Source organism: Alligator mississippiensis, chromosome 5 (genome assembly GCF_030867095.1).
Source record: "Alligator mississippiensis isolate rAllMis1 chromosome 5, rAllMis1, whole genome shotgun sequence".
NCBI lineage: Eukaryota > Metazoa > Chordata > Crocodylia > Alligatoridae > Alligator > Alligator mississippiensis.
The window spans coordinates 16,672,453-16,685,180 of record NC_081828.1 but is presented as its reverse complement, the minus strand read 5'-3'; the positions used below and the strand labels follow the sequence as shown (position 1 = coordinate 16,685,180).

General features: G+C 48.2%; 1 protein-coding gene across 3 annotated transcripts in view; it reads right to left on the bottom strand.

Moving 5' to 3' along the window:
- Positions 1 to 11,369, bottom strand: part of RAVER2 (ribonucleoprotein, PTB binding 2) — a 70,168-nt gene extending 58,799 nt beyond the window's left edge. The window contains exon 1 of one of the 3 annotated variants that reach the window (XM_059727912.1): positions 11,322 to 11,369. In XM_059727912.1, coding sequence (XP_059583895.1) covers positions 11,322 to 11,339 — 18 coding nt within the window. In that variant the 5' untranslated portion in view covers positions 11,340 to 11,369. Of the gene's footprint in view, positions 1 to 10,932; positions 11,239 to 11,321 lie in introns of those variants that run through there. The other 2 variants (XM_059727911.1, XM_019489048.2) reach the window with 2 other exon arrangements.
- Between the last annotated feature and the right edge of the window lie 1,359 nt (positions 11,370 to 12,728).

The window sequence follows — 12,728 nt, the reverse complement described above, 5'->3', positions numbered from 1 at the left end:
CACATTAGGGAGATGTAATAGTAGGGTCTTCAGCTACTTCAGATACTGTCTAGCATTAGTGGTCATTCTGAGAAGGGTCCTAAGAGTTTTAGTCATACCATTCCCTCTTTGTTTGCAGGAACAACCACAATCCATGCAGCTAAAAAAGAAAGAGAAGTCTGGAATTCTTGGCCATAACCTGCCCTTAGGCCACATAAGAATGGTGCACACTGACTCTTCCTTTTTTGGCTATTGATAATCACATCTGCAACATGATTAAACAGCCCAAGCAGCAACTGTCCTGTGGACTGTCTCTCAGAATGGAACTACCTTTTTTAGATGCAACAGTAATAGCCTACCAAGGACTGGTCTGTCTAAGGAATGAAAACATTTTCCTCTGATCTTGCAAAGATGGATCAGCATGCTGATAAGAAAAATTGTAGGGGACTGGACATTTAAATCATCACAGTATACCCATAAGCACACAACTAAATGGAAGATTAAAAAAGATACAGAAGGGAGAGAATATGTGGGAGTTTTGCTTCGATATCTAGAGAGAAGGCAGTGTAGAGGTGTATCTTATAAACTTACTGAATCAGAGATGTATAACCTTTCATGAACAGTTCATCAGACCTGTTTTTCATTAAAACTAGAGATACGCCAATATATTGGTGCCATATCAGATTGGCACCAATACAAGGAAAATTAACTTATTGGCTTTTTTTGGCCAGTGTAGCCAATCATGTCATCGATAAATACAATATGCCTTCACATGCACGCAGCCCCACACATGCACGTGGCCAGGAATGCAGCTGGGCAGCGTGGAGGGCAGCATCCTGCAGGTAAGTCTGTGGAGGGGAAGGAGCATAGGGGTGGGCAGATCGAGGACCCTACGGTGAGGAAGGGAGTAGGGCTGGGGGCACTGTGCCCAGGGCAGTGAATGGGAGCTGGGGCAGGGAGTGGGATGGAGCAGCAGGCAGGGTTGTGAGAGGGGGCGGTTCCCTGCCGCTGCACGCACCCTCTGTGGGGGGCGTATGTCCCCTCAGATTTGTGCACAGGGTGAATGAGGGCTGCTTGTTGAGCTCAGGGCTCTCCACTCTGCTCCCTCTGCCCTGGGGGCTCCCGCATTGGCCATGCATCCCTTGCCCACCTGGCAGCAGTGGAGGCAGCAAGCTGTGCCTCCCACTGCCAGGTGGGCAGGGGACAAACAGCTGACACACAGCCCCTGGGGTAAAGGCAGCAGGACGGAGAGCCCTGAACCCACAGCTGGCAGCCTGCCTCTGCTCTCATCCCACTCAGCTCCACTCTGGTTAAAAGCGTCCCCACACTTAAAAATGGTGGCGATGGTGTTTGAACTACAGCTCATTTGACAAGCTTTGATTCAAGCACTGCCACCACCATTTTTAAGTGCCGGAATGCTCCCTGCCCCAGCCCAGGCCCCACTCCATGCCCGAGCCCTGGGTCCCATTCACTGCCTTGGCTGAGCAGCGCCCCCAGCTCCTGCACCTTTCCCTCCTTCACCATGGGGACCTTGATGTACCCCCCACCCCACACCTTCCCTCCCTCATGTCCCTTCTCTTCCACAGACTTATCTGCAGGATGCTGCTTTCCACACTGCCCAGCTGCATTCCTGTAAACTGGTTATCAGATCAGTACTGCCCGATGTGGCTGATTAATAATCGGCTATTGGTATTGGCAAAGAAATTCTTTATTGGTACACCCCTAATAAAAACTCATATATCTCTGATTCAGTTAGTCTATAAGGTGCGGTTATTCCTTGCCTTCTGCCTAACTTCAAACTCAGTGGGGCTAACTACACCTCTCCTCCCATATGTAGAATATAAGAGTGTGATAGGAAGATACAGTCTTTGCTCTAATGATCATGATATATAAAACGTTTGCAATCAAATAGGAATGAGGACAAAATAATTCCTAAACCTAAAAGGAGGAAAGAAAGGACACAGACAGCATCACTCTAAATAGTAACCTGTCCAGGAATGGAAATCAGATTAAATCAGAAATAGAAACTAGTGGAAGGTGCACATATTATGTTAAGTGCTAAAACAAAGTAAAACTGTTACTTGTGTCTGCTTTTAATAGATATATGACTAGTTTGTCTTTTTTTTTGCATGCCCAAGAAGAACCACTGGATTGGAATGAAAATCGATTCAGTATCTTCTTGTACCTTCCATCTATGGCCTTTGATAAAATGGAAAATCCCATTTGTTAAAATTAAAGATACTTATCTCTAGCTTCAGAAATTAATGTAGGAGAAAAGCTGAAATATACATGTCTATGTAGCAGTATTAAAATAATCAACTTAGCACAAAAAACCTTGCTTTTGATGCTAAGTGCAACTTATAATTCATGAGTGACTTGATATCTTAGCTGCAAAATCCATATGGGCACATTAAAATTTAACAGCTTCAGTCAGACTCCTAATCTTAGTAACTATAAAGTCATGAGATCCCACTGCAAATTTCAGTAATGACTAACGAGAAAAAAAACCAACAAGCACTTTATTCTAATATCAGTAAGAAAGGATCCTAACTGTTATGATAGTGTAACTGAACTGTTGATTTATTGACTTATATCAGATTTATACACAACTACTTCCACTGAAGTTAGAAGGCCCCCCATCAGTATCTCTAATAGGCCAATTAAAAACAATAAATCAAGGAAATCAGAAATAAAGCTCACAAAGCAGAAGCACAAAAATAAACCAAGCAAAAAATCTACTTACCTTATATCACGAATGTTATCTAGCAGAATAAAACCTTGTCTATAAAGCAGTTTACAATCCCATTTATATTATGGACATTCCTTCTACAATTAAAAGAATTACATGCATTTTCCAGAGAGTCTGTTTTCCCGTCTCAAAAAAATTGTGGTAGCTTTATCCCAGTTCCAAAAATCCTTCAATTAGTAATGCATACCTGAAGGCATCTGAGTCATTTCCAACATGGTGGGTAGAGAACATACCATCTGAAACCATGGAACAGAAAGGGATTTCACAAGATCAACTAGTGCTGGGGTGTCAACCATGTGGCCTGTGGGCTGAATCCGGCCCACAGAGCTGTTCCATCCAGTCCACAGGGCTTCTGCAAAGCTAGGGAGTTAGGGGGCAGGGTCTATCAACATAGTGCCATTAGCCCTGTGGCCACTTGACTCTCTGCCACCACCACTTGCCCTGTGGAACTGCCATCCAGATCTGGCCCCAGACACAAGGTGATTTTGACACCTCAATTTAATCCAACTCCCTGCATGAAGACAGAATCAAGCAGATCACTTAGATCAATCCCAACTGATCTTTGTCTAAGCTGTTCTTAAAAATCCCCAGTGAACTTCAGTTAAAGCTCTAGTGAATATAAGCTTATCATATGACTCCTCAGAACTGACTGGACAGGGAGAGCCCTACAGGATAAAGTGAGTATTACTACAAGAGGCTACTAACCATGAGATAGCTACTACATTTCAAACATAAAGAAGAAGGCAACCACTAAATCAGGGGTGGGCAATAATGTGGGTTGGTGGGCCACTTAAGGAGTTTTGGTGAGCTGTTGCAAGCTGGGGGGGAAAGGAGAAGGAAGGGTGAGGATGCGGCTTGGCACAGGAGGCAGGCCAAAGGGCAAATCCTACCTAGGGGCACCAGACAGAGCAGGTGGGCAGGGTCTCCATGGAGACCAGCCCGGGACCACCGCAGGCAGGGCATGCTCAGCCGGGTGGATGGGAAGGGGCCATGGGTGGGCAGGGAGCAGCATCCAGAAGGCCAGGCAGGTGGGGCCAGGATCGCAGGGCAGTGACAATGCGGGACTAGGGCCCAAGGCCAAAAGCAAAGCTGCGATCCACTCCCTGTGTGTCCATTTGATAGGCACTGGTTCAATGAACAGGGACATTTGGGGAGTGGAATGTGGCTCTCTCTCAGACCTAGCCCCACCCTGTCATCACCCATCAATCCCAGCTCCAGTCCCACCCATTCATCCTGCCCACGGCTCCATCCTATCCACTCAGCTGAGCACATCTTGCCCACACGGGTCCCAGGCCGGTCTCAATGGAAACCCTACCCTCCCACCTGCCCTGGCAGTGGGTACAGGGCAAACAAGCTGGGGTGCCAGGGCAGTGGGCCAGCAGTATCAGTGGCAGAACCACCTGCATGTGCCACGGCCCAGGCTGCACCCCGTGAGTAGGCCGGGTAGGGCCACAGGCCCTGCTGTGGGCAGGATAGAATCCCTTGGTGGGCTGCATCTGACCCACAGGCTATTTTTTGCCCAGCCCTGCAATAAATGATCAAGTTCTCCTTTAAACTTCTTTGTGCTGAGGTTTGATATTGCATTGTAAGTCGAGTCATGATAGCGTACTGGTGATCCTCTGATACAACTTTGGCTAGGAAAGATCTTACTGTGACAACTTGGTGAGAAAAGCAAATAGCCAATGAGACTTTTTTCCTGCCTCAAATTGGGGAGCATAACTGCATCACTGTCTTGCCACGATGCTCTGGGATTCTGGTCTCTGCATTTACCATTTTTAAGGAAGCCATACCCTGACTGCTTTGGTTAGAACATGGTACTCCCCAATGTTGTTACAAGAAGTAAACATTAGCGGAGTGTGCTTTACAAAGAGTGAAGGAGGAAAGGAAGAACATTTCTTTAGAGAACAAGCTTTGTATTACGGCTGCTGCCACATACAAGTACCCCCACATTCCTAATGACAGTAGCTAAGCTAAGCACAGAGAAATAAGAAAGACTGTGATTCATGGTATATTCTCACTACATGTCCTCAGTCTGCATACCCTCTCCCCACTAGTTTCCGAGTAGAAAAGATCAACACTGAAAGAACTTGGGAAGCCCTGTTAGAGAAACACCTGAATTACAACTGTCATTTTAAAAATAACTTTCATACAGTTGATGTGGTAGATTTTACAAAAATATATACTGTTATACAGAAGAACTGGTTTGATTGACATGGTTGGCTCAACTAGCAAAATGAACAGCTAAACAAATGAATTTCCATCTAATTTTATACTCTTGACAAAATAAATTCTAAACAAAGTGAAAGCATACACACATACCAATAGCTGTTCAGATCAGAGTTTCAGACAGGAGTGCTATATCCAAGCTTATTGAACCATATACTTGACAAGATAAATTTGTCTACATATAAACATGAATGGTGTGTCAAGATACAAAATTTAGCTGGTCTTTTATACCAAGTTAAAATATTGTGCTGAAGGAATCAGATGAGGACACCCTGGAAATCTTCAAGAGGAGACTGGACAGTCACCTTGCTGAGGTCACCTGACCCCTGGGGCTTGGTGAAGGGAGCTGGACCCAATGATCTTCCGAGGTCCCTTCTAGCCTTACAATCTATGAATGGGAATCTGATGACAAGAGCAGAATCCAGTTTATTGAGCTGGATGGACTGGAGTAAAATGAGTCAAAGCTTGAGAAACATGGCAACTGAAATGGTAAAATGAGGTTTTACTTTCAAGGATGACAGGAAGGTAGTGGTTAAAGTGTTCATCATGGACCCTGCTCTGACAACCCTTGCATCAGTAATGGAACTGCATGTAGAGGGATGAACTGGGCTCACTGAGGTTTTCAAATGAGCTATGAACCCCCAAGCAGCAGAATCTCCAGTGCACAATTCTGATTTTTCATGTTTCTTACTGCTCTAAGCTAACCAGCATTCTCTCGCTAGTTTTGCTCACCAGGTGCTGCAGACTGCATTAGTCTTCTTCCTCCTTGGCACAAGGTTCTGGGTTTTCTACAGAAAGTTGTTGCCATACATATTTACCAGGAATTGTAATCATGCCATGTTTTATACATAGCCCTCACAGTATCTGGACACTTCCAAGTCTGTGGCTAGATGTTAATAAAAATATATGCAAAAAATTCATACTTAAATGTAATTTGTAATATTTACATCTACACAATTTTGAATGAAGTTGCAAAATCTCCCTGGCTAAGGTGGGTTTTTCTCCATGAAAAGCTCGTACTTTTTTTTAGCCTCAATCTGAGAAAGTTGTTCTCAGAGAACACTGTCATCATCAGGCAGAACTCAAAGAGTTAAAGGGGAGCTAACATGGGAGAGAAGTGACACTGCATGTTAGCTGCTCATGCATCTTCTCTATCTGGTGGTAAGGAGAAATGAAGCCAGGGTTATTTAGTACTTGTTTCCTTCAGGAGTAACTCCCTGGGTTTAGGACTTAACATAAAATAGAGCAGACATAAGAAGCTTGCACTGTGGATTAGGTGATGTGCAGCAAGCTCCCTTCTCCTCTTTTAGCTCGGGACTCAGTTTTAACTCAGTATAATTTGCTCATCTGTCAACAGCCCAAAGAACATGCAAACTAAAAAAAAATATATCATCTCTTGTTATAGTATCTGATCAATCCAACCTGTAAACAGTGATGGCCTTCCTACCACACAGATCAGTCTGGTTAATACTGCCTGGGTACTAGATAGAGAAGCTATTCCAGTAGTAAGCCAAGTTGGCAGAATAAGTTTATTCGTTTTTAAGATAATGGTAAATTAAACTTAATGAATTAGGTGCCAGGCTTTGGAGCTTTCAGGCATTATAACTGTAACAAAGACCTACTTGATTAGCAGACTTCTGCTCTATGTTATGTGTCACAGGCGGAGAAAGACCGGGGAGACTCCCAAGCCCATGGAGGGAGCCCCAGAGCCAGAGGCAGGGGGTGGAATGGAGAAAAAAAACAAAACAAACAAACTTACCGCAGGACGCGAGGAAAAGCAGGGACGGCAGGAGAAGCTCCCGCGTGGCCTGGATGATGCCGTAAGTCACCTGCGGTTGGCGGGTGACGTCACTACTAATCGCCAGCCGGCGGCGATAAAAGGGCCGGCGGCGGAGAGGAGCGGGGCTGCCGGGAGGGAGCCTGGCCGGTGGAGTCAGTTGCAGGCATGGAACGCCGGAGCTGACTGCCAGCACTCCCCGCGGAGAATTAAAGAAGCCCGGGGACAGCATGACAGCGGCGGGTGAGCCAGGAGAGAGAGAGGTAAGAGACTCGGCAGCATAGAGGGGTCAGCGGACCGAGGAAGACCCGGAGAGAGGGCTGCAGTCCGAGGAGGACCCGGAGAGAAGGCTGCGGTCCGGGGAAGACCCGGAAAGAGGGCTATGGGTCAGGGAGGACCCGGAGAGAAGGCTGCAGTCTGGGGAAGACCCGGAGAGAGGGTCACCCTGGGAGATACTTGGCAAGGAGTGGCGGGAGTCAGACATAGGAAGAGAGGGCTACTGAACTGAGCCACGAGCGTGTGACCCAGTTGTTAAGCAGAGGAGCAGAGAGGCTACTGGCTCCACTAGGAAGCCCAATAGGGGCAGGGTTACGCCTCTCATTAGACCCACAGAGTTTTAGTTGAGTTTGAAAGGTTCCTTTTGTGTTTCCCTGGGTTAGAAGGGGTGAGGTGCGTGACAGCAGGGAGTAGGAACGAGGGGTGAGCTTGTTATTTGAGTATCTGGGGAATTATTCGAGCACCCACAGAAACAGCCAAGATCCGCTGGGCTGGGTAAGGGCGAGGTGCAGGGGAGGAGGAGCCTCACAGAAGACATCTACGACGTAGGTGCCTGACGAGGGTAACCGTGCTACACGAAGCCCCACCCACTGAAAGATCCAAGTCGTGGCAGGCGAGAAAAGGGCAGACTGCAGTGCGTAGAAAGGCCTCCCAGAAGGCCACCTGCGACGGCAAGCCGAGTACTGGTGAGCACTCAGAGCAAGGAAGCCCGAGGCAAGATGTATGATGCCCGGCGGCTACATTATGGTTATTCATGCCATAACTGGAGCTGAAATATTTCTATATCTATGAAAAATGTCAACGTTTGCATTTTGGTTGGATTTTTCTTCAAGAGTTTGAGTTCTAGCCAAAAAATGAAAAACCCCAAAACTGAAAAAATTGGAGGTTTTAGCCTTGTTTTAACATTTTTTCAGACAAAAGAGGAGTTTTTCATCAAAAATATCTGAATGACTTTTTGATCCAATTCTACTTGTGAAAATAATGGGTAATGACAATTCCTATGCATAAAATGACTAATAAAGCTGAACAGTTAGGTTCTAAAATATTGCTTTGGAGGCCTAATGCTTTGCTGTATTTTCAATGGTGTTCATTTTTTCCTGGTACAACACTGAATGGGCTATGATTCCAGTAGACTTCTGCTAAGACTACAAGCCATTTCTACAGTAAAGATGACACCCACGCACAGTGGTTACCAAAAGCTGTAATTTGATTACAAACAATTAGTCTCAAAGTAACTTGTAAAAGGACAGGCTAGATTGACACACAACAATATTGACATGACCTATCACGAACATCAATGCCTACACTCCAGAACAATACTGGGACAGGAAGTACTCCTCTTTCCATACAGTCCCAACTCTTCCTTTTCATGTCAATGCTAGTAGCATTAAAAAATTAAAATTATACTTCTTCCAATTGTTTTCCAGGATCACCAGCCTCAAACAAAGTATACTTGTTGTTGCTCTAACATGCTTATCAAGGGTAGAAAACTGCTATGTAAAAGTGGATCAAAATCTTTAGGTACAACATCAACTCAATTCTGTCAGGGCCAAATAGTTTTAATCCTGATCTACAGGCCAAATTCAGAAAGCCAGAACTATATAATGGCTTTGATCAACATAAGATTTTCTTCAATAATAATGGAAGATTTCTACAAAATTTGAGGGAAGAATGCTGGTCCTCACCTAGTAAACTTACTAGGTAGGAGAGTTGCCTTTAACTGCCGTGGAAAAGGAACTGTGCCTTTTGTCTCTTTGTATATCCAGATACCTGATATTTACACACAATCATAATGTTCCAGCAGATTAGGCAAGCAGCTTTACAACTAAATTATTTAAAAAACTGGCTCTTATAGTGATCATTAGATTTAAGCATTAACCTGCTGTTGCCATGAAACGCTGTAATTCACATTTCAGAGCTCATACTCCAGGACATCTGCAGATCGAGACCAATTACTCTTCATTGGTTTTATTCTATTTACATATAAAATATTTTTAACCAGAGGCAAAAGAACTAGAGCAGGGGTTGGCAACCCCTGGCATGCGTGCCAAAGCATGGCACATGAAAGCATTTTGCCTGGCATGTGTGCCTTGGGGTGGACAGTGGGGAAGGGGCCCGGGCCATGCTGCTGAAACAAGTAACAGGCTCCTCACGGTTCCCTTGCCATCTGACCCTGGCACGCTAACATCTTCCAAGCAGAGGCGGCGAGTGTTTTTGGCACTCTGCCCAAAAACGTCGCCGAGCCCTGAACTCAAAACTGTTTAGAAAGTCTTAAATGGAAGTCTGCATTAGGCAAAACCTTTTGCATCGATGATTAAGTGAATGCCGCTCGATCAACTGGCACTTTAAGTTGGCTATTAGCTTGGTTTAAAAATACAGAGGCTTTGTTTCTAAAATATATTTTAATTTGTATATTCTCCACATGCCCTCCTCTGATACTGTAAATTATGTTCATTTTGAAGTCTATTTTTAGAGATGCACTGGTTTTTCATGGTGAGGATTCACAGCGTCATCTAAATTAGTGGTTCACAACCATTTTTGTACCAGGACCCATTTGTAAATACCAATGGCCAGCTCCAGCCCAGTGCCCCCCACTCCCAACCCACTGTCCCTTGCCCCTGGCCCCAGCTCCCCACTGTGTGGGGCAGGGGTTGGGTGTGACGTATGGGGGGAGAGGCGGGGGGCTCCAAGCAGCCCCCACAGCTCTGCCAGCCTGCAAGGGAAAAGCCCACATTTTTCTCCTTTAAAGGAGAATCCATCTTTACAGTTTGTTCATGACCCTTTCATATAACTCTTGTGACCCGTGAGTTGAGAAACGCTGATCTAAATCATAACATTGGATGGCGTGCTGATTATGTTAAACTCAGGACGAGCACAGACCAGCTTCCTCAGCCTCACGAAGGGCATCTGTGCCTGAAAGCTTAAAGAGTTTTCCCAGCTATCTGTGTCGATCTGATAAAAGATATCGGACTGACCCAAAGAACCTCGTCTGCCCAGGTTTTGGTTTCGGAAACAAAAGCAGAGGGAGCAGCAGGGACCGCCAACAGCCGGCATCTTTTTTTTCTCTTCAGAGGATGGCTTAATTAGTACCTTGTTAACCAGACTCAATTTCTCAAAACCTCCCCCAATAAGCAGGGCGACAATGACCCTACGGGCCCTCTGGTATAGCTGTAACTATGGGACAGATCCTTTATGCCTCAGTGGCTGCATCAGTGGATCCTTTATCCATCAGGGGATCCTTTATGCCTCAGTGGCCACATGAGTGGACCCCCTTTACCCCCTCAGTGGCTGCACCAGTGGATCCTTTATGTCTCAGTGGCCACGTCAGTGGATCCCTTTTATCCCTCAGTGGCAGCACCCGTGGATCCTTTACGCCTCAGTGGCTGCATCCGTGGACCCTTTACGCCTCAATGGATCCTTTACGCCCCAGTGGCCACATCAGTGGTCCCCATTTATCCCTCAGTGGCTGCACCAGTGGATCCATTATGCCTCAGTGGCTGCACCAGCGGGTCCTTGATGCCTCAGTGGCCACATCACTGGATCCCCTTTATCCCTCAGTGGCTGCTGCTTCTAGGACAGCGGTTCCCAAACCACGGATGGAGAGATGGGGTCTCGCAGACCCTGGGGCGGGACACACACAACCATGCTGAGGAAGGGGCCCGAGACGGTGTCGCGCTGAGGAAGACTTTGGGAAGTGCTGCTCGAGGGGGGTCAACGAGACTAGAAAAGGCGGGGAAGGACCCCCCCCTCCGCCCCACACTTCAAGCTGGACGCTCAGACCCCGCCAACAACCCCAGCCCTCAGTCCGGGGCCGCAACCCGCCCTCGTCCCGGGGGAGCGAGGCAGCGAGTTGCCCAGGTGTCCCCCACACGCCTCGGGGCCGGGCCGGGCCGGGCCGGGCCGGGGCGGGCGGGCGCGGCGCTACCTGGCTGCTGCTGTCGGGCGGCAGGTTCCTCAGCAGGATCTTGCGGCGGTTGCGCAGCTCGCGCCGGGTGCCCGCCAGCCGCCGCGACACCTCGTCCGGGCCCGCCTGCCCCGCGCCCGCCGCCGCCATCTTGCCCGCGGACGGGCGGACCGACGAACGCCCCGCGGCCGGCCCGGGGGGCGGGAAGGGGGAAGGGGCCGGAGCGGATCGGGCCGGGCGCCCCCAAGTGCCGCCGCCTCCTGCTCAGCGCCGCCGCCGCCGCCGCCCGGTGTCCCCGCTGCGCGCGGCAGGACGCTCCCCCGGCGACGGAAACCAGCCCCAGAGCAAACCGCGACCGCCCCCTTCGCCCGGCAGCTTCACTTCCCAAACCCAGCCGGGCGCGGGCTGACCTGTTGCACCAGGTGCATCTTGAGGAAACACTTTACATTTTCCTTCCGTGTTTTCACTTACCCCGTGAGCCTGTCATCCCGTGTGTGGGGTCGCTGTGTAATGAATGCCATCCTGCTAAGTCACGTATTCACTCTTCATTTCATCCAGGAAGAGCACACTTTCCTCAGCCGGACCAAGGGTTTTTAAACCCGAAAGCTTGCTAAAAAAATTATTTCCCAACTGTTTAAGTTGGTCTAATAAAAGATGTCCGATTCACCCAAAGAGCCGTGTCTGCCATCGTGCCAGTCAGGGATCCGGGTTGTTGCCTTTCGCTCTAGACCAACGCGGCTATCAGCACTCATCGTGGGGATGACAGACGGAGTAGAGATGATTTTTATTAGATTAACGAGACTTTTTTGCAACAAAAAATAATTCTTGACTTGCGAAGCTTTCGGGCACCAGCACCCTTCGCCAGGCGTCGGAGAAACGATTGTCGAAGTTCTCCTGGGTAGAAATGAAAGTTCGTATTTCTAGTTCGTTAATGCTAGTAAGGATTTTTATTCTGGAATTACTAGGAAGTAGGAAGGAAGTGAGGTCCTTTTGAAAGATAGGCACCAAATTCAGATACATCTCTGATAAAAGATAAGATATTAATATGGAAAGTTATTAGAGCTGCGCGACTGCCGCACGATCCTGCCCAGGAACCTGCTGCCTGACGGCGCCTCCACCCGCACCGCCTCCTGTTTTGGGGAACTGAGCAGTCCTGTCTAATGCATGCCATCATGCTAGTCAGGGATCCGGGTTGTGGCTGTATTGGTCAGAGGAAAAGGCGATCAAGACTCATGGTAGAGATGTTAGCTTTTATTAAACCCGGCTTGTCCAACATACGGCCCATGGGCTGGCATGCGGCCTGCCAAGGCATTGTCTGTGGCCCACGGTGCTGGGACAGGAAATGAAAGTAAACACATTTTACTTTGGTTCCCGCCCCTTGTCCCTCCCCCAGCCCCTCAGCAGCTTTCAAATGGCTGCTGAAGAGCTGGAAAAGGGACAAGGTTTCCACACGCACTGCGTCAGCTTAACGTTGCTGACGCGGTGCGTGTGGGAAGCGGAGTAACCATGTGCTGCTCAGGACAGGACGAGCCCAGCCGAAGCAGCAGGGGCTCAGCTGCATTTTCCCCCTACCTGCGCCGGTCAGTCCCGAGTGGCACACAGCTCTGCCACTGCCTCTGCTGGCTGGTGCCGACCCGGGCAGGTCTGTCCCATCCGGAGCAGCGTGCAGCTGAAGCTGGATTGTTTCCCACATGCTGCTGGGGATGGGAGGAGGCCGGCCAGGTCGGCACCGGCCAGCAGAAGTGGTGGCGGAGCCATGTGCCACTCGGAACTGACCGGCGCAGGTAGGGGGAAAATGCAGCTGAGCCCCTGCTGTT